The 20,238-nt window shown below is 46.7% G+C and overlaps 1 protein-coding gene across 12 annotated transcripts in view; it reads right to left on the bottom strand.

Annotated features, from left to right (window-relative positions):
- GIGYF2 (GRB10 interacting GYF protein 2) overlaps nucleotides 1-20,238 on the bottom strand; it is a 160,835-nt gene that overhangs the window by 127,742 nt on the left and 12,855 nt on the right. For 7 of the 12 annotated variants that reach the window (XR_010590378.1, XR_010590377.1, XM_042853483.2 and 4 more), the window contains exons 1-3: nucleotides 18,737-19,392; nucleotides 16,789-16,918; nucleotides 6,275-6,370 (exon numbers count right to left, since the gene is read on the bottom strand). Coding sequence is in view for 7 of the 12 variants with exons in the window: in XM_042853483.2 (XP_042709417.2) it covers nucleotides 6,275-6,370; nucleotides 16,789-16,918; nucleotides 18,737-18,777 (267 nt within the window). In the remaining 5 variants the exon portion in view is untranslated. Of the gene's footprint in view, nucleotides 1-2,273; nucleotides 2,522-6,274; nucleotides 6,371-16,788; nucleotides 16,919-18,736; nucleotides 19,393-20,238 lie in introns of those variants that run through there. The other 5 variants (XM_065557013.1, XM_008174961.4, XM_008174958.4 and 2 more) reach the window with 3 other exon arrangements.

Genomic DNA, 20,238 nt, shown 5'->3' on the forward strand with positions numbered 1-20,238 from the left:
CCTCAGATCCTCTCATTTTTCCAGATCTCTTGGTAAGATCTTGCAGCAAAGTAGACCTACTGACATCCACCCCAAAGCATGCACTCCAGCTATCACATAAACCACACCAAAAAGCCACCCCAGAGCTCATGTTAGAATAGGTTCGTGCTTTAAACTCAGTGTCTGAGAAGGAACCTTACCTGGAACTTTCACCAGAGCTCAATCTGCCCTTTGCTCATGAAAAGCTCGAAGCCCTACTTGAAATATTGCAATTATAAGCTAGTAAAATCCTTTGTCCAAAGGAATCCCAGCACCAAAGTTCAGGATCTTGGGGAGCAATAATGTGTTTGTGGTAGTGCTAACCCTCAAGACCTCACCTGAGGACTGAGAAACAAGTCCACATTCTCTAGAAATAAATGTTTGTTTCTCAATTGTTTTTCTAGACTTGGGCTTTGATGTGAAGTGTCTGCCACAACTTCAACTAGTCAAATATATGGTGCAAGAACATGGCAATTCTACTGGATGATAGCTGCTAGTTCAGGTAATTCATCTGTGCATTCCTCCTGAGCATTCTTCCTCCTAAGAGGTCAAAGCAGTGGACAAAATCCTGAAAAGGTAAAGACACACAAAGCAAGTGTCTCTGCATGCACATTAATTCCAAAGTACAAAACAGAGATGAAGAAGCAATTAAATGAGTCAGGACACTAAGTCACAAAACACAGTGTCCAATAGAATGATCCCAGGTAAGGAATCAAAGTTCCTTTGAAATCTTTGGGAACAAACTTTACCAGGTCTCCTGTGCCAGAAGCCAAAATTGCTGTGGTGTCCACAAATAAGACTATAAAGACTGAGTCTGGCTAGAAGGTAGGGAAGAACAGAAAAACAACACAAAGAAAGACAGATGATGAGAGGACTTAAAAGCCAGAGGGTAAATAGAGCACCAGAGGTCTTACAGAGAGCTCCACTGCTGACTACCATCAAGAAGGAACTGATTGTAAGGTTCAAAAGACGGCAGGCATCTACATATACATGGAGACCTGGCACAAAATCAAGATTGCTACAACTACCCTTAAGAACCAACAACTTTAGAACAGGGGTTCTCAAATTTTTTCACAGTTTGGGCCACATCCTAATAGAGATTATCCTGTGGACCACTGGCTCTGTCATTCATGGTTGTACAGCCCACCTCCCCCCCACTGCACCCTCCACCGTTCACATGTGTATCTATATGAACTACAGTAGTAAGCAAGCAACTAAGCAACTTCCTAACATTTTGCGTGTAAGTACACTTTCATCTTTTAATCAAGTTAATAGCTAGAGTCAGGAGGACAGTCAGCACCACATGACCAGCCAACTCTTCACAGGCCACAGACTGGGAACCTCCACCTTACAGCTTGGGGTACTCCACTTGTCTCACGGGAAGGAGCCCAGAACCAAAGAGTGAAAAATCATAAAAGGCTGCTTTGTTTTTAGAGAAAGACTGCCACTGAATCCTTGGGGGATTACTCATGATCATCTCCTCTGCAGATCAGATCAAAAACTAGGTACTCTTCTTCCCTGTGAGATGTAAAGCCAAGAGCACTGCATTGTTACAAATACACCATTCTCACAGGCAAACAGCTTCCTACTGTAAGAGGGAGACCAAGAGCCTTCTTGACAGTTTAAGTAATACATTCCCTCTGTGACATCTGAGAATTTGTATTATCTGGATGGAGATGAATGATGAATACCTTGAGAGCCAATTTTGGAAACCTCAGCTCCAAGAGATTTATTTGTGAAGTCAATCTTCTTTGGCTTCCAAGGACATGAGCACAAGGACCACTTTTACCACCAGAGAGAGAAATTGAGGTAATAATGGCATCCCTTTGAATCTCTACCACCACTCAATAGTGAGTACTTGGGGAAGTAGTAAAACCATCAAGACCCAGGCAGCAGGTCTGTATTACAATTGACTCCGTTTAGCAGGGGATCTACAGGGCTCTGACACCAATTGTATAGACATCTCTAACATGAGAGTTGACCTCACCATATAAGACCCACTCAGGAGAAGAATAATTGAAAAAGAATGATTTTGCCTGACTTTGAAAAGTATCCTCTCCAAGGCCCCATTCAACAACCTCTAAGACTGAGTGTCATAGTTAGAAAATTTGGAAGAAAACGTCCTCAAAATGTAAAAAGTGGGACAATTATTGTTGTTTTAGCAGGCACAGAAACTAAGGCAGAGGTACTGTTAAGGAGAACAGTGAGCACAGTGCCTTCAAGATGACATAGAACTAAATATGGAGGTCACTCACCTGTAACCAGTGTTCTTCAAGATGGACTCTGCATAGTCACACTTACGGGATGTGCCTCAGGTCCAGCTCTGACTGTGGAACTTTTTGATAGCAGTGCCCGTTGGAGCGTTTTCATGCCCCCTCCTGCCCCTCCCCTCACTGTTCCTGAATGTTCTGAGGGCGAGGCTATAAAAGGGGATGTGGCACTCTGGCCGCCTCAGATCCTTCAAGTGCCTCCTCCAAGTCCCACTTTGGTTGTAATTAGGACTCTGAGGAAGAGAGAAAGGTGGGCAGGATGCATGAATATATCTCAAAGACCTCTGGCTAAGGTGAGTAACCTCCATTTCTTCTTTGAGTGTCCTCTACATATTCCCACTCATGAGGGTAGTTTGACAAGCAATACTGCCCTTTGAGGAAAGTGGGACATGGAATCCTAATTAAATAGGGTACTGCCCTGCCAAACTGTGCAACAGCTCTGGATGCTAAGTCTAAAGAATAGTTTTTTGTAAACATATGCAGCGAGCTCCACATTGTAGCCCTACAGACCTCTGTAAAAGTAATATGTCTAAGTCATGGCATTGAAGCTGCCTTGGCGCTCACAAATTGTGACCTAATTTCCTTAGGGACAAGGACTGACACTAAAGCAAAGGCCTCATGAATGCAGAACCTAACCTATTTTGATAGTGTCTAAGATGTGACTGCTTTGAATTTTTTGCTGTCAGCATAGGAAATCAATAGATATGGTGATTTCCTGAATTGAGTCCTATTTAAAATAAGCTAAAGCCCTTTTTGTATCTAACGCATGAAACATTTTCTCCTGAACACGAGAGAGATCTTGGAAAGAACATTGCCAGGTTAACTGATTAACATGACATTAGGTCACCACTTTAGGCAAGAACTTGGGATAGGGATGTAGCACAACTCTGTCCTTATGTAAAACAGTAAATAGTGGGTCTGTAGTTCATTCACTCTTCTAGCAGATGTTTAACTGAGAGGTGAAATAAAGGGTATTTTACTGCCATTGGCCCAAATGGAGGCTTCATTATCTATGTGAGGAATTTGTTGAGGTCTCCACGCAACAGAAGAATCTAACTCCTGGGGAATGGTAATTCTTTCATAAATCTCAACTCACGTGTGTGTGAATACTGACTTGTTACTGGCATAACCTCTCTCTTATAGATATGGCTACTAGATTAACCTTCATTGATGGGCAAGAAACCTGAAAGTTTCATGTGTGGCAGATATTCTAATATATGCTGAACTGGAGACATGGTTGGGGGTTACATTATTACTGTTTGCCCAAACAAATCTCTTCCATTTGAGGTTAACGACACTTACAAGTTGATTCTTTCCTACAGTTAATTAGGACATGTATATCTAGAAAGCAAGACTGCTCCAACTCTATCAAAGCCCTACAGCCCTGGTCTTCAGACATTTTGTTTTGTTAATTCAACAGATCTGGAGTAAGAGGGAGAGACTGGTAAACTCCTTTTGATAGCCAAAAGTGTTCTGGGAACCACTTATCTCAGCCATGCCAGAAGCACCAAATTTATTTGAGTTCTTTGGTTTTTGCTTTTTTTTTTTAATTTAAGTTTTATTTTATTTTTTAAACCACCATTCCCCCCTCCCCCAGTGGATTAGGAAAAGTGAGAGGAAGGCATACAGGAAAATCTGCCTTCATCTTATGAGGAATGCATCCAAAAGGATTGGTTGTCACTTCCTTCTCTCAAGCAAAACCTGGCTCATTTTGCATTTTGCCTAACTGGAAAGAGATCTCTATCCTGACACGCATGATCTTCAACTCATGGGGTATCGTCATCTCTAACAACCACACATGGAGTTCTGTGGTGTCTGCTCAGCTGATTCGCAAGACATGTCTTTCTCTGCTAGATGATGTACTACTACAGGGTAGATCTTGTGCTGTATGCTTCATTGCCACAGACCTACTGCTTCCCTTTATAGTTGCACTGAGTGAGCTCCTTCCTGCTTGTTTATATAGTATATTGCCCTGGTCTGTCCATGTCAACATGCACTACCTTCTGACATGAGGAAGAAGAGCTCTGAGAGCCCAACATATTGCTCTGATTTTTAGCACACTGATGTGCATTTTCTTTTCATAGGCATTCCCGTGGTGGCGCGCACACTGTTAAAGTGAACTCCTCAGCCCACGTTGAATGTGACAGGTTATTGTTGCTGATGGTGCTGGAGGGCTGAAAGCCACTCCTTTCATAACACAGACTCTGAGTCCACGATGACAGAGACTGGAACACATTCTTTGTCAGCCAGTACTGGAGAGACTCTTTTTAAGCTGGGTGTGAAGTGTAAGGCACAGCTGAGTCTATGAAGTCAATTAGTCTGAGAAAGAGGAGGTCTTTTGGCATGGAAGTTGGTGTAGCAATGGCATGGCTCATTTAATCTTTTCAAACATTTCTTCAGGCAAAGAAGCACTGCAGAATGAGTCCAATATCACCCCTATGAAGGTGATCCTATGTGAGAGTCTCAATAATGATTTCTCCCAGTTTATCCTTAGGCGTAACTTCTTGAACAGGGAGCATATTTAAGATATAGCTCTGGATGCATTTTCTTCTGATAATGCTGATTAGCCAAATCATGTACAGATATAAGTGCACTTTGTAAAAACCCTGGGTGCAGCAGAAAGGCCAAAGTGAAGAACTCTTAACTGGAAGTCATCCCCTCCTACTAGGAAACCAAAATACATGGGTGTGCCGGTCTGATTGAGATATGGAAATGCGTACCCTTTAGGTCAAGAGCTACAAACTAGTCTTGGCTTTTTCCATCTCTGCTTTCTAATTTTGGATTCAAGTTTTGGCTCTCTTGAGTCCTGCAGATTTCCTGAAGCTTTAAACCAAAGACAGTACCTTTTGCAGAGATTTTTGCTGTTTCTCACCAGAAGCATCATGGGGCAGATGCTGGTCTGTGCTCCCAAGGATTTGAGAGATATGCCGGATCTGAAAAACTTGGCTGTCAGACCCCCTGCAGAAGCAGAGCTTGTGGTCTATTCTGATGTTTGTCCAAGCCTTCAGGGGCAAAAAACTGCAGATAGAGCACTTTCTTGAGTGAGTGTGTCCTTCCCGGAGGCAAGCTAAGCATCTTGTATTAGGTTCAAATGCCAGATAAACAGTGGGACAAGAGGCCTCTTGATCTTTGGATCCACCACTGGATCCGAATCACTAAACTACTAGTTAGAAAAAAAAATTGACGTTAAAATTTAACTATTTACACTAAGAGCTAATCTATTATGAATGCTAAAAGTGTGTAGAAGGCATTGGTCTAAGCCAAGGATTCAGGCCAAAGGCCCAGAGCAGTTACTGATTTGTGAGCATGGCAGCTGGAAGAGAAATTGCCAAAACAACATGCCCTCTTTTACAGCCTTACCCTCAGAACATTCAGGAACAGTAAAGGGAGGGCCAGGAGGAAGAGCAGATGTGTTTCCACAGGCACTGCTATTGAAAAGTTCCACCATCAGAACTGCATCTCATGAGCACGAATAGGCAGAGGACACTCGAAGAATCAGCAGTTATGCAATCACCACAATGTTAAATTAGCATTAAAATTTTTACATTTTTCTTGCAACTGCTGTCCTACTGATCTGAAAATTCTGTGAACTCAGAGACAGGGTCCTAACAAAAAGCTACATAAATCTCAGAATCATTTCTTGGAAGCTTCTGATAATTTTGGATTACCAGCTCAACTAGGGAAAGCCTGCAATTAATATAGCAGAAGCAGAATGATGAACGAAGGGACTCTGGTTAAACAATATAGGATGGCAACTGGGTTTTGATGCCAGGAACCTGCACTCTATGCCAACACAGAGCTCTCTTATAGAGCTCTTTGCTCAAGTCTCCCAGTCTTAACCCTTCCCATACTGATAATCTTATGTTTTCAAATATAAATACAGCCTATTTGTCATCTGCCATTAGTCTAGCCCCAGTCCACAGAACGTTTTTAGTTATTCAGATTAATTTTTCACAAAGTCATCTCAAACATCTGCAGATACCAACCTGTTCTTCTTCTGTAAAAGGTACAAGTGCCAGTGGTGGCAGGGGCTCCTCCTGTAAAATAGGCTGAAACTCCTTATCCAGAAGGTCGGAAGGTATCTGCAGGGAAGGAAGATGGCATGTTAAGAGCTACACTACAAATCAAGCATTACACCCCAGTACACACATTCCAGAGATGGCACTATGCACTTTCTAATCTCCACCAACAAAACTCCTCTCTCTGTTCAATACCTACCTGTCTTTCTCCTGGGTTCTGGAAGCCCACATCCATGAACACAGCCAGCCAAGAGAACAGTTATTTACTTTACTGTAAAGCGTGATTCTTAGAAATATTTTGTCCATGTGGATGCTACTCTAGGTATACATGCACCCCATGCACATGCAAACGGATTCTTTTCGCCAGCAGGTTCCACTGGGGTGATACCTGTGCCTTGCATGTCCTCATACCCCTCACCCAAGGACATCAAAGGTGAAACAAACCCAACTGCCCCTCAGGTCCTTTGTCAATACAGAATTATAGTATGAAGCACTCCATTTTAGCAGGGAAGGAGGACAGGTCGTGGGATCCAAATGGACAAAACAGCTCAAAGAACCACAGTTACTGTTGAGAAAGCAATTATTCATTCTTCAAGTATTTGGCCATGTGTATCCCACTTATATAGCAATTCGCTCTAACGAAGTAGATGCTAAGAATCCTGTTTGAACAGAGAGACTGCAGGCCTTACCAAATTGGACATCTAATCTGGCAACTAGGGAGTAATATATTGTGTGAATGTGTGTAGTGAACTTCAGGTAGCTGCCCTGCAAATCTCAAGCATGCAGATGAAGCTGTTTGGGCTCTACTCATACACGCCATAATGCAAGAGGATGAATTAATTTAGACAGTTCATACAGATCTTTATACAATTGGATACTAACAAGGATGATAGTTTGAGTCAAAATGGCCTGTCCCCTACATCTACTCCCAAAGAATACAAAAAGCCTGGGTGACTTGCAGAAAACACAGTTACCTTTTCCGTAACTGGTGTTCTTTGAAATGTGGTGCTCATGTCCATTCCACAATAGGTGTGCGTGCTCGCCAGGTGCACTGGTGCCCAAAGTTTTTCCCCTAGCAGTACCCGTAGGGTAGCTCCCCTAGCGACCCCTGGAATGACGCCTCTATGGTGCGGTATAAGGGGCATTGCACGCTCCCCCCCATCCTCAGCCAGACAACTCTGACAGAGCAGAAGGAGGGCAGGATATGGAATGGACATGAGCAACACATCTCGAAGAACAACGTTTACCGAAAAGGTAACTGTCTTTTCTTCTTTGAGTGATTGCTCCTGTGCATTCCACAATAGGTGATTCCAGGCTCTATCTGTTGGAGGTGGGTAGGAGTTCACAGACTCTCGGGACGGAGTACAGCCCTGCCAAACCTGGCGTCCTCCCTGGTTTGGGAGACGACCGCATAATGTGAGGTGAACAGAAGACCATGTGGCAGCCCTGCAAATGTCCAGAATGGAGACATGGGCTAAAAAGACAGCCGACGAGGCTTGTGCCCTAGTTAAGTGGGCCCTCACAATCGACGGTGGAGGATTCCCACCAGGTCGTACCAGGTACAGATACACAAGGCAATCTGGTTGGAGAGCCGCTGAGTGGAGATCGGCCGACTTCTCATGCGTTCAGCCAAGGGGATGAACAGCTGCAAAGACTTCCTGAATGGCTTAGTCCACTCCCAGAGCGGCTTAGTCCACTCCCAGAGCCCATCTCACATCCAGCGTGTGGAGGCGGCGCTCCTCACTGGACACATAGGGCTTGGGACAGAGGACCATGTGGTAGGCGGAGACCACCTTAGGGAGGAACGAAGGAAGTGGTCAGAGCCGGACCTTATCCTTCTGGAACACCAGGTACGGGGGCTCGGAGGTCAGGGCCCCGAGCTCCAAGACCCTTCTAGATGACATGATCGCCACTAGGAAGGCTACCTTCCACGAGAGGTGCGACCAGGAGCATGTAGCTAGCAGCTCAAAGGGGGAACCCATCAACTGGGCGACCCATCAACTGGGCCAGCACCAAGTTCAGGTCCCAGTGCGGGAAGGGGGGAGGGGGCCTAACATACGAGAAGAGACAATCCAATCCCTTAAGGAATCAGCCAGTCATAGCATGTGAGAATACCGCGTGCCCCTGCACTGGCGGGTGGAAGGTCGATATGGCCGCCAAGTGCACCTTGACAGACGAGGGCACTAGACCTTGGGCTCTAAGGTGAAGGAAGTAGTCTAAAATGAGTTGGATCGGAGCAGCCACGGGCGAAACACCCCGCCAGCTGCCCACTGGGAAAACCGAGACCACTTTGCCAAGTAGGCCCAATGCGTGGAGGGCCACCTGCTTTCAAGAGGATGCGCTGAATCCCTTCCCAGCACGTCCTTTCCTCCCGGCCTAACCATTGAGCAGCCACGCCGTGAGATGGAGCGCCGCTAGGTTGGGGTGGAGGAGGTGGCCCTGGTCCTGGGAGAGCAGGTCCGGGCAGGACGGCAACGGCCACGGCGAGGCGACTGCCAGGCCCGTGAGAGTCCCATGCCAATGTTGCCTGGGCCACGCTGAGGCAATCAGGAGGACCTGGGCCCTGTCTGTTTTTATCTTCTCCAAGACCTAGCCGATCAGTGGAATCGGGGGGGAAGGCATAAAGAAGCTGGCCCAACCAGGATAGGAGGAAGGCATCAGAAATGGCGCCCACTCCCAACCCCCTCTCCCTCCTGGAGCAGAAACGGGGACACCGGCGGTTCTGCCAGGTCGTGAACAGGTCCACCTGGGGAGTTCCCAATCCTGTGCACCACCTCTGGGTGAAGTGACCACCCGTGCTGAGAGAAGTCTTGGTTCAGGCGATCCGCCCACGAGTTCCAGGCGCCCGGTAAGTGGCGGTCCTGTAGGCAAATGTCATGGGCTATACAGAAGTCCCACAGCCTGAGGGCTTCCTAGCAGAGGAGCGGGTCCCGCCTTGCCTGTTGACATAAAACATCAAGGCCATGTTGTCCGTGAGAATCCTGACCACTCTGTCCTCCAGGTGCGAGCGGAAGGCCACGCATGCCAGCCAGACTGCCCTGAGCTCCTTGACATTTATATGCAGGGCAAGGTCCTGCACGGACCACAGACCTTGGGTCTGAACATTTGCCACATGGGCTCCCCACCCCAGGTCCGACGCGTCTGACACCAGCTCCACTAATGGGGGCCTGCCCCTGAACGGGACCCCGTGGAGCATGTTCCCCAGAGAGGACCACCATTGTAGGGAGGCGATCACCGGCTCGGGCACAGTGAGTACTTTGTCCATCCTGTCTCTGGACGGGGAGAACACCGAGGCCAACCAGAGCTGGAGGGGCCTCAGCCCGAGTCTGGCATGGCAAACCACATATGTGCATGCCGACATGTGACCCAGGAGCTGGAGGCACACACTGGCTGTGGTCACGAGGAACCTTGTGACTGTGTCAATGAGCCCTTTCAGGGTCTCGAATCTGTCTGGTGGGAGGGAGGCCCTGGCCAATGTCGCGTCCAGAACTGCCACAATGAACTCTATGCCCTGCACCAGGATGAACGTGGACTTGGTGTTGTTTACTAACAGGTCCAAAGTGGTGCACGTGGACAGGAGTGCCACCACGTGATCCCGCACCTGCGACCTGGAGCTGCCCTTGACCAGATAATCATCCAGATAGGGGAAGATCTGAACCCCACGATAGCTGAGGTAGGCCGCCACCACAGACATGCACTTCGTGAATACCCTGGGAGCAGAGCACAGGCCAAACGGGAGGACCGTAAATTGGTAGTGCTCCTGCCCAACCATGAAACGAAGGAAACGCCTGTGTCCCTCAAATATATGAATGCGGAAGTACATGTCCTGCAGATCGAGCACGGCGTACCAGTCCCCGGGATCCAGGGAGGGGATAATGGAAGCCAGAGAGACCATGCGAAACTTGAGCTTTACAATGTACTGGTTCAGGCCTCGCAGGTGACCTTCAGGATAAGGAAATAGCGGGAGTAGTACCCCTTGCATTTGAACTCCACTGGCACCATTTCCACCACTCCTAAGCCAAGGAGCCACCCCACCTCCTGCTCGAGCAGGGCCTCGTGAGAGGCGTCCCCTAGGAGGGATGGGGACGGAGGGTGATTGGGCGAGGTAGAGGTAAACTGAAGGGTATAGCCCCGGGAGACTGTGTTGAGGACCCAACGGTCCGAAGTCAGCTGCGACCACTCTGTGAGAAAAGCACACAACTGGCTGGAGAAGGGAAGCTTTATTGCGGGTGAATCCCTGGTATGAACTGGTAAGTCGCCCCCGGGCGTCCCGTCAAAACTGACATTTCCCATCTGCTTACCCTTAGAGGGCACAGGCTGGGGGGCAGACCGGGACTGCCTCTGCAAGAGTTTCTTATAGTCCCGTGACTTTTTATAAGGGGGCTCATATTTAGAGTGGGTGGCCTGGGTGGGAGCATGCTGAAGCTTAAACTTGGTCCTGGCTGGAGCCAGGACATAAAAGCCAAGTGTCTTGAGCATTGTGCAGGAATCTTTCAGGCTGTGCAATTTTACGTCCGTCTGTTCCACAAACAGGGCCTTGCCATTGAATGGAAGGTCCTGCAAGGAGTTCTGCTCCTCACTGGACAGCCCAGACAGCAGGAACCACAACACCCTCCTCATGGACACCACAGAGGCCATAGATCTTGCAGCCGTATCCACGGCATTGGACGCTGCCTGCAGAGTTGCCCCGGCAGCCGCTGTACCCTCCCCCACCAGAGCTTTGAACTCCTTCCTGTCGCGCTCCTGGAGGGAGTCCTCGAATTTGGGTAGAGAGACCCACAAACTGAACTCATACCTACCCAGGAGGGCCTGATGGTTCGCCATCCTTAACTGGAAACTCAAGGACGAATAAACCTTTCTCCCAAATAAGTCCAGCCTTCTTGAGTCTTTATTTTTCGGAGTAGGGGCTGATTGGCCCTGCCTCTCCCTATGGTTGACTGACTCGACCACCAGGGAGTTGGGGGCAGGGTGGACGTACAGGTATTCATGCCCCTTGGCAGGCACAAAGTACTTCCATTCCGCACTCTTAGAGATGGGAGGCAAGGAAGCCTGGGTTTGCCACAAGGCATTTGAAGGACGTTGAAGAGGAAGTCCGAGGGTTCCTCCACCTCCTCGGCCTGAAGGTTGAGGCTCAATGCCACCCTTTTCAATAGTTCCTGGTGGGCCTTAAGAGTCCTTCTGCAGAACAGTGGGAGGAGGGGCCACAATTGCCTCATCAGGGGAGGATGAGGATGGGGGTGCGGTATTCTGTATACCCACCAGTACTGGAGGTCCCACCACTTGGTCGCCCTCTGGGTGTGGAACCGAAGATGCACGCCCCACCGACTCCTTTCTGGGAGGCTGACTGTCTCTCCAAGGCTCCGGCCACTGAGCAAGCCCCCACCGGAGGCTGCGTCGGGGGCCACGGGGCCCATTGGTATCATGGTGCCGCCACCACTGCACCTGCTGTGGCACCGGTGGAGCAGGCTGTTCAGCCTGACTAGCCTGTCCCGTCGACAGACGGCTACGAAGGGAGGCCGGGCAGAGTGGTGACGTCAGGAACAGTGCCGACCACGAGACCGAGGTCCCGACTTGGAGGAGCGGTACCGCCAGCAGGAGCTGCTCCATGACGGCAAGGCGACAGCAATCGACACCCGGGACTGCGGGAGTGGTGCTGTGGTGTGGTCCTGGAGCGAGACGAATAACGGGAACGGCATCGACACCCGTATTGCAACGGACTACGGTGGCCTCTCGGAGACGAGGATCTCCAGTGCCGTCTGTCCTGGTCTCGACGGGGCCAACTCCCCTCACAAGGTCTACAGTCCCTCGAGGCAGAACGGTGCCTGGAACCCCTGCCAGTTGGAACCCAGACAGACAACCTGGTGGGGGTCAACAGGGACCAGCGCGGACTGCACACGGGGCAGCAAAAGGCGTCGGGAACATTCCCTCGACGGCAAACGGTACCAACCAGGTGGTGGCTGCGGAGATCCAAGCGGTGGCTTGCCTCTGGACCGGGGAGCCAATGGTGGCGGTGCCACCGGTACTGGCAGAGACATAACGTCCCAGGCCGCTTGCAGGGCCTCTGGCGTGGAGGGCAACTGGACATCCGGGGAGTCCTGAGCTGAGAGGGCCGGGCTACTCTGCTCAACCCGAGTCTGAGGCCTGGAGGCCAATGGGGATCGAGACCTGCCCAACGTGGGTCTAGTCTCTTCCCCAGTCTTGCTCTGGTGTCTCAGCGGAGACTACCTCTTTTTGGCATGCCCCACGGACGGGGAGGGGTGCCGACTGGTGGAAGGCACCGCAGGGTCGCGGCGCACTGACACAGTGGTACTTGGTGCCAACTCGGAGTGGTGCACCAGGGTCAACACCAACTCCGTCAGAATGGCTCGGAGCCAAATGTCCCTTTCCTTCTTGGTCAGAGGCTTGAAAGATCTGCAAATCTTGCAACGATCGCTGAGATGGGTTTCCCCCAGACAGCGTAAACTGTTCATGTGCGGATCGTTCACTGGCGTCAGCTACCTGCAAGTGTCGCATGACTTAAAGCCCAGGGCACGTAGAGTTCAAGAGGAAAGCTGCAGCCAAGCTGGAGCAGAGCAGTTCCGATGCACCTTCACTGGTGGCAAGAAAGAACTGAGGGTGGGGGGAGCACGCAGAGCCCCTTATACCGCACCATAGAAATGGCACTCCAGGGGTCGCTAGGGGCGTTCCCTTATGGGTACTGCTAGGGAAAAAACTTCTGGCATCAGTGCACATGGCGAGCACGCACACCTATTGTGGAATGCACATGAGCAATCACTCGAAGAAGGGTTTTTTCCTACTGAGGGAGTTATAATAGTGCTATCAACACATCCAGTGTATGAGACTTAAATCTCTCCAGAAGTCAAATGCAGCATAGCTAAAAATATCAGGATATGAACTGATCCAGGTGTAAATCTGAGACTACTTTAGGTGAGAACTTTGGGTGAGATCTGAGAGTCATGTTATCCTTATACAATAATGCATAAGGAGGCTTTGCCATCAACGCTTGAATCTCGCTCACCCTGTTAGTCAAAGGTGATAGAGAACAAGACTGCAAGGGATCAAAGGAGGGATCCATCAGGGCCAGAAAGACAATATTTAAGATTTTAGAAAAGAGAGGGGCTGCCAAGTAGAGGGAAACTATGGACCATACCTTTCACTAACTTCATAACTATGGAATGTGAAAAGATAGTGTGACCTTAAGTAGAAGGGTGAGAGGCTCAAATTGCAGCTAAGTGGACTCTAACTGAGCAAATGGTGAGAACTGTTTGCTTCCAAAATAATAAATAGCCCAAAACACTACTAGACAGTGACATCTAGCAAATGCTGAGGAGCTTGGATAGTAGTCTCTACCACTTTAATCTACATGTTAGCCTCATAGAAGCCTTTCTGCTTTGAATCAGTGTCCTGCACTTCAGAAGAGCACCTTCTGTTCACAACGCTTAGCTAGCAAATGTGCATATGGTCAGATGCAGAGATGAAGGACTGGGGGCAGGATTTGGCCATGATCTTGGGAAATAACTTGACAGGTCTGGTAGAGCAATTGGAGGCTGCATCCAGAGGTGTATTGGGTCAGGAGTACAAACACTGAGGAGTACAAACACAGGGACTGAAACCTGTAAGTCTATGCAGTATCTGCTGGGCTGATAAAACAGACTTCATTCATCCCTATAGGGGAAAAAGTGACCATTTGAATGCATTGTCATTAAAGCGCAAGCTGCCATGTGACCTAATAAGCTGAGGCAGTCTCACACTGAAGCCTGGGGATGACTCTTTAATTCTGAGATTATGTCCACAATGGCACAGAATTTCTTCAGTCTCTTGTTTTAGAGTTCATAGGAGTGGTCCTGAACTCAAATTGTCTGAGTCGGAATAAAAGTGGATTTCTCATGGTTTGCACTGAGTCTCACTGGAGGTAAAGAGCTTGAGGACTGACTATTCTTATTGAACGAGGTACCTTCTGAAGAGATTTGCCTTCAAATCAACCATTCTTCAGGGTATGGATAGGTGAGTTGCTGGGCACTTGCTAAACTTTTTTGTTGCCATGGAAAGTCTTACAGGCAGATCTCTGTGCAGATAAGTGTGAGCTACACACTAGGAAACAAGGTATTAACTGCCTACTGGATGGACAGACACAGAAATATGCATACTGGAAGTCAAGAGCTGCAAACTAAAGATCTACGGAAGGTTTTAGATCTACGGACGATCTACAGAAGGTATTATGGGTGCCTAGAGTGACTATCATTCATCCAACAAGTAAAAAAGGCAGCTGCCAAACAGGAGGGGAGGCAGTGCAGGAATACATCCTGTCAGATCAGCCCAGGGTTCTTGACCATGATGTCTAACTTGCTGCCTGGATCCAGATGCAACCTGAGTGGTAGCTGAAAAGAAGGCTGAATTGCTTCTTCACTGGAAGAAGGGGGTTTCTTTCTGGGAGGCTCAGCAGATTTCTGCTGGTAATATGAGCATTCTCTTAGAGGAGGAGAGAGGATAAACCTCAAAGCTGGAGGATAAAGGCTCAGGGAGCAAAGAATTGTCCTGGAATTCTTCAAAGAATGTAGCACTTCATCCATGTTAGAATTAAGTCAGGCCCTTCAAATGGCACCTCCTCAATGGTGACCCTAGTTCTTTAAGTACATCTGATGATTTCAGCCATTAAGATTCAATATGGTAAAGGAAGTAGACATAGCTCTCACATCTAGAGCTGCCTGCAACGTCTTGGCAGTCAGTAAGAATGGACCTCAGCTCCTCCACAGAGTCCTGAGGTAGTTTATCTACAAAATGGGAGATCTTATCATACTAGAGGTAGACATACATCACTGTCAAAAGTTAATAAATTTACTATAAGAACCTGAAGGTTGACTGAAGAGTAAACTTTTCTCCCAAAAAGGTCTTGTTTCTTTAGGTCCTTCTCCTTAGGAGTCATCTTAGCAAGTCCTGGTTTTTTCTTCTCCTGCACTGCAGCGACCTCTAGTGAACTGGGGCAGGGTGAACATAAAAATACTGGAGGGACCTAGCAAGGACACACTGATCCTTTCACAAGTTGCAGGGCTGGAGGCCAGTGATTTCCTTAAGTCCTTGGCAGGTTTGAAAATAACTTCATATGTGGTATGGCTAACCTGTCTGATATTGTGGGATGCAACATGTTAAACAATTTATTGACTTCCTTGGGCCACTCCCAATATCCAAGGTATCTGCTATATGATTTAACAGGTCTTGAAAAGCCTTAAAGTTATCAATAGCAGATGGTAAATTAGGCTTAACATCTGCATCTGGGAAGGTGTATGGGATGACTACTGGTACTGTAGGAGCTATTCTTCCCGATCCTCCCCATTTTTGGCCACATGCTTCACAACATGAGGACTTACAGTGCTCCAGAAGGCCTTGTAGAAAGAGACCTGTGATGAGACAAAGGAACTTTCGATGACTGAGGTCTTGGAAGTAGAGTTTTAGGGTTCCAAAGTGGCCAGTAAGGCCAGGTTTGCATGACATCAGGTATGGTATATGGCACTAAGGTGGAGATACCCATAGGGTCTGGATTCTGTCCAACCCATGCCTCTTTTGGTGTCAATGAGAAGAGTGCCCTCTAGACTTCCTTTTGGACTTCTATTCATAGACACTTGAGATTAGGGGACAAATCTAGGAGAAGGCTCCCTATTATGATCTGACAAAGAAAAGACAGGAATACACTTCCTCATACAGTGCAGCCAACCTCAGGTGTTGATAGAGGCTGAGGAGACCAGGATACACGTCTATAAATCAGAAAGAGGGGCTCCAGAGGAGCTTGGTGGATAACAATTTTATTAGTCTGAACGTCTTTGGTTCTGATACGGACAGAAGCCAGTTACTGCCACTGGACTGAATAATGTGAACTGGCATAATGACAAGGTTTTTAGGAGCTGGAAAGGACAGTACCAAGCGAGGCAGAACCAAGGGTATCAGTACCAAAGGAGGTGTCATTGAAAGCATTAATGCCAAAGTGGAATGATCAGTGACCAGAGTAGGTGCAGGATTTAATTTCTTGCCAACAGGCCAAGGCAGATAGCTACTGTAACTACACTACAAAAACTCTAAACCTTAACTAAAAGAGCAGAGCTGCAGGATAGCAAATGGGCACTGCTAAGTTCCATCTTGCTGCCAGGAGTGGTAAGAACTAAGGGCAGTTGGGTCTGCTCCACCCTTTATGTCCTCAGGTGGGAGGAGGGGACACTAGGATATGCAGGTTGCAGGCATGCCCCCATGAACACTTCTGGCCAAAATATTCCAATCTCATATGCATGGTGCACATGTGCACCTAGAGAGAAAACCACATGGACATATACAAACAACCTGCACTTTTGTTCTCCGCTAAGGAATATGCATAAAAAAAAAACACCACCACACACGAGCACACATTGTACAGAGAGACCTCTTTCCATAATTACAAGATTGTGGGATTACAGACAAGCCTTCTTCCTACCCTCCCCCTCCCACCCCCCACACACCTTATTATCCTTTAGGAAAAGTGCTAACATTTCTTCTCTCCCATAGCGATAATCTGCTAGTTTGTACTTTGGCAAAGCAGGAGAAAGGGGAGGCGAAGTCACGCTCCCGCCGCTGGACAGAGCTCGCAGCCTAGAACAAAGCAGAGGAGGAACAAAATTAAACTGGACATAATCTATACCTGTGCTATCATATCACTGCACCAGACATGAAATAGAGTTTGAGATGGATAAAATAAATCCAACAATTGGAACAGACTGGCTTCATGGATACCCTATAGCAGTAGAGGAAAAAATCCCAGGACTAGGTTTTTTGTTTTTGTTTTTTAAAAGAAACCCTGCTTACCACACAATGGCACCAGCATAACACCACCACTCTGCTGATGTATAATTAAATTTCTCCCTACAAGCACATCAGGAAACACTATCCACCAAAGCATTAGAAGATGGCATGGTCTCACAATTACTTTTCTACACCCCATGGATTACCTTTCTTGGAAGCCCTACTTTACCTCAGTCTAAAATGATACCAAAATAAACAATTTTAAGCTTTATAAAATGTCCTGCAAACACTAGACAATTTTAGTATTTTAAACACATTTTTAGATTACTGCTTTCAAACATGTCTGCAAATTGTGTCTGCTCCCTAAGTCAGAAGAACTATCTTTAGGTGTGCAAGAGCTGTACATTTCTTGGAACCTCTTCTAAGAACACAAACAAGAATAATTGGTATGATGATTTTCCTGATGTGGACACCACCCCACAAAGAAGTGGGAGTGAGACAATGAACTCCATTAAAAAGACATCTAGTCTTCATTTAAGACTTCAAGTGATGGAGGGATAAAATGCCACATCCCTTCGTAAACTGTTTCAATGTTTAATTACCCTCACCATTAATAATTTGTGCCTTACTTTTCTAGCTTTGGCTTCCTACCACTGTGGCTCTAGTTATGACTGGACTGCTAGATTAAACAACCATGTAGTATATTTTCTCCCTGTATAGGTACACTCAGTGATCAAGTCAACCTCTCAACCTTCTTTTCAGTTAACTGAATAGATTGAGATTAAGCTTAAGTCTCTCATTATAAAACATTTTCCAGACAAATCATCCTGTAGTTCTTTCCTGAACCCTCTCCAATTGTTCTACATCCTCTTTAAATATGGCCCCTCCCCCCCAATAATTTATCCATCCAAGGATCATGCTAGCTCTTTTGAAGCAACATCAATTGATATCTTTGTGCACAGTCTCAGCAGAGAGGTCAAGACTGAATAAGCAAGAGGGGCAAATACTGAACTACCATCACACCTCTAGAACAGTCTATCAGGTGAAGGACAAAGCACATTGGATGGGTATTGTAATAAGACTCTCAAACAATCACTGCAAGATGATGTAACATTCCAACAATGCATGCATGGAAGCCCACTCTTAACATGGGTATTTTTTCTTATGAATAAATACTGTGAATGTGGTGGGAGGGAAAAGGGGTACAAATTTCTCAGACACTCCACCTTACAAGTTTTTAGTTTCAAAACTGAAAACAGAAGGCTTATGTATCTGTAGAAAAAGTCCATCATGGGTAATGTAAGTACTAGTTTCCTCACCAATATGCCTCATATACAAGGATCAACCATCTCAAGCATCAAGATAGTTCTTCACCTTTCTTGTTCATTCCTTGGACATTCTGGAGCATCTGATGTGTATGTGTTAGTTATTACAATGACATGAAACCTCCAATTCCTTTCACACAGAGCACTAAGCAGTCATATGATGAAGATTACTTTTAGTCACTATAGACCAGAACTAGATTTGAGTAAGTAATTAACAAACACTGTATCCAATTCAGTTTTATAATCCATTCAGCCTCTCCCTCCTCCCAAATATACATGTCCATAAAGCCTTCCTAGTTTTCAGAACAAGGTCCCAAACTCTGACAAAACAGAAAAGACTCACCATTCAGGCCCAAAGTTAAGTGTCTGAGTTTCTGCTGCCATTTTCTTCTTTTCTACTCTTCTTTAAAAAAGTGTTAACCTAAAAATAAATAAACAAACAGAACAAAAAACAAAACAAAACACAAATGAAGAATATCATGAAGACAAGGGAGTAATTTTTTTCTTCATAAGGTTAACGTGTCCTCAATACACAAAAGCAGACTGCAGCTGGACATCCCAGCAATAAAAAATGCTAAAAGAGGTAACTGATTAAGTGGGTTCCACTAGTGAATCTAAGCTCTATAATGCAATTCAATCTGAGATACAATTATTTTAGATAATAGGATATTTGGTCCCAGACCACTTGCAGCACCCCTAATTTGATCACGGGCAAAGGAAGAAACAAGGCAATTTGTAGTTTCTTTTGAGATCAATCAGCAATAAAAGACACCTGAACACACCAGCAAATACCTACTTAGGAAACACTACTGCTTTACTCCGCAGAAGAAAAAGTTTGATTAATGAAGTCACAGCTATACAATTCATAAGTTACAATAAACTGCAGAGCTTGAAAAATCCAGTTACTTATCCATGGCAAATAGCAAGATTTCCTGGGCAAGTGCCAGGATATTTCATTTAAAATTTTCTATTACTTACAATTGCAAAAAAAAAAAAAAAGGAGATTATGTACCAGTAACTGGTGGTTGTTCAAGACGTGTGGTCCCTATCTGAGGGTTTACACATGCATGCCATGTGTTCCAGGAGCAGAAAATCATAGTGTCTTTTGGTCCGCACATATGCCCTTGCTTCATCTCATGGTTTCATCTGAGGTGATAAAGGGCAGGGCAGATAGACCGCATCTCCAATTCCTTCTCCATCGCAAACTGAACAGATCCACAGAAGAGGAGGAGGATGGGAACTGAAATACAGATAGGGACCACACATCTCAAAGAACCTCCAGTTACAGATAAGTAATGTTCTCCTCTTCTCTGAGTGATGGTTCCTACTTTATTCCACTGAGGGTGATTAACAAGCAGTACCTAATTCGGAAGAAGGTGCAAGGATGAGGATAGAATGGTTGTGTGGAGAACAGCCACACCGAATGAGGCATCCATTGCAGAGTTCTGCACCAAGGCGTAACGTGCAGTGAAGGTATGTACTGAACTCCACGTGGCCGCCCTACAAGTGTCTTGAAGTGGTTCATCATGGAGGGTGGCTATAGTTCACGCCTGGGCTCACGTCCCAAGGGGTGGAGACTGCCCAAACAACTGATAGATTGTAATGCACCCAAACATCCACTTGGAGATTCTTTGTGTGGAGACTGCTTGCCCCTTAACTCTCTCAGCTATTGTGATAAACAATCTAGGAGACCTCCTGATAGGTCTTCTCCTCTGCAGGTAGAAGGCCAACGCCTGGCAGGCGTCAAGGGATCAAAGTCACTGTTCCTCTGCCGACGTGAGAGGCTTTGGAAAGAAAGCAGGTAAAGTGTATGGGTTGGTTGAGATTAAACTGGGCTATGACCTT

This window comes from Chrysemys picta, chromosome 9, assembly GCF_011386835.1.
Source record: "Chrysemys picta bellii isolate R12L10 chromosome 9, ASM1138683v2, whole genome shotgun sequence".
Classification (NCBI taxonomy): domain Eukaryota; kingdom Metazoa; phylum Chordata; order Testudines; family Emydidae; genus Chrysemys; species Chrysemys picta.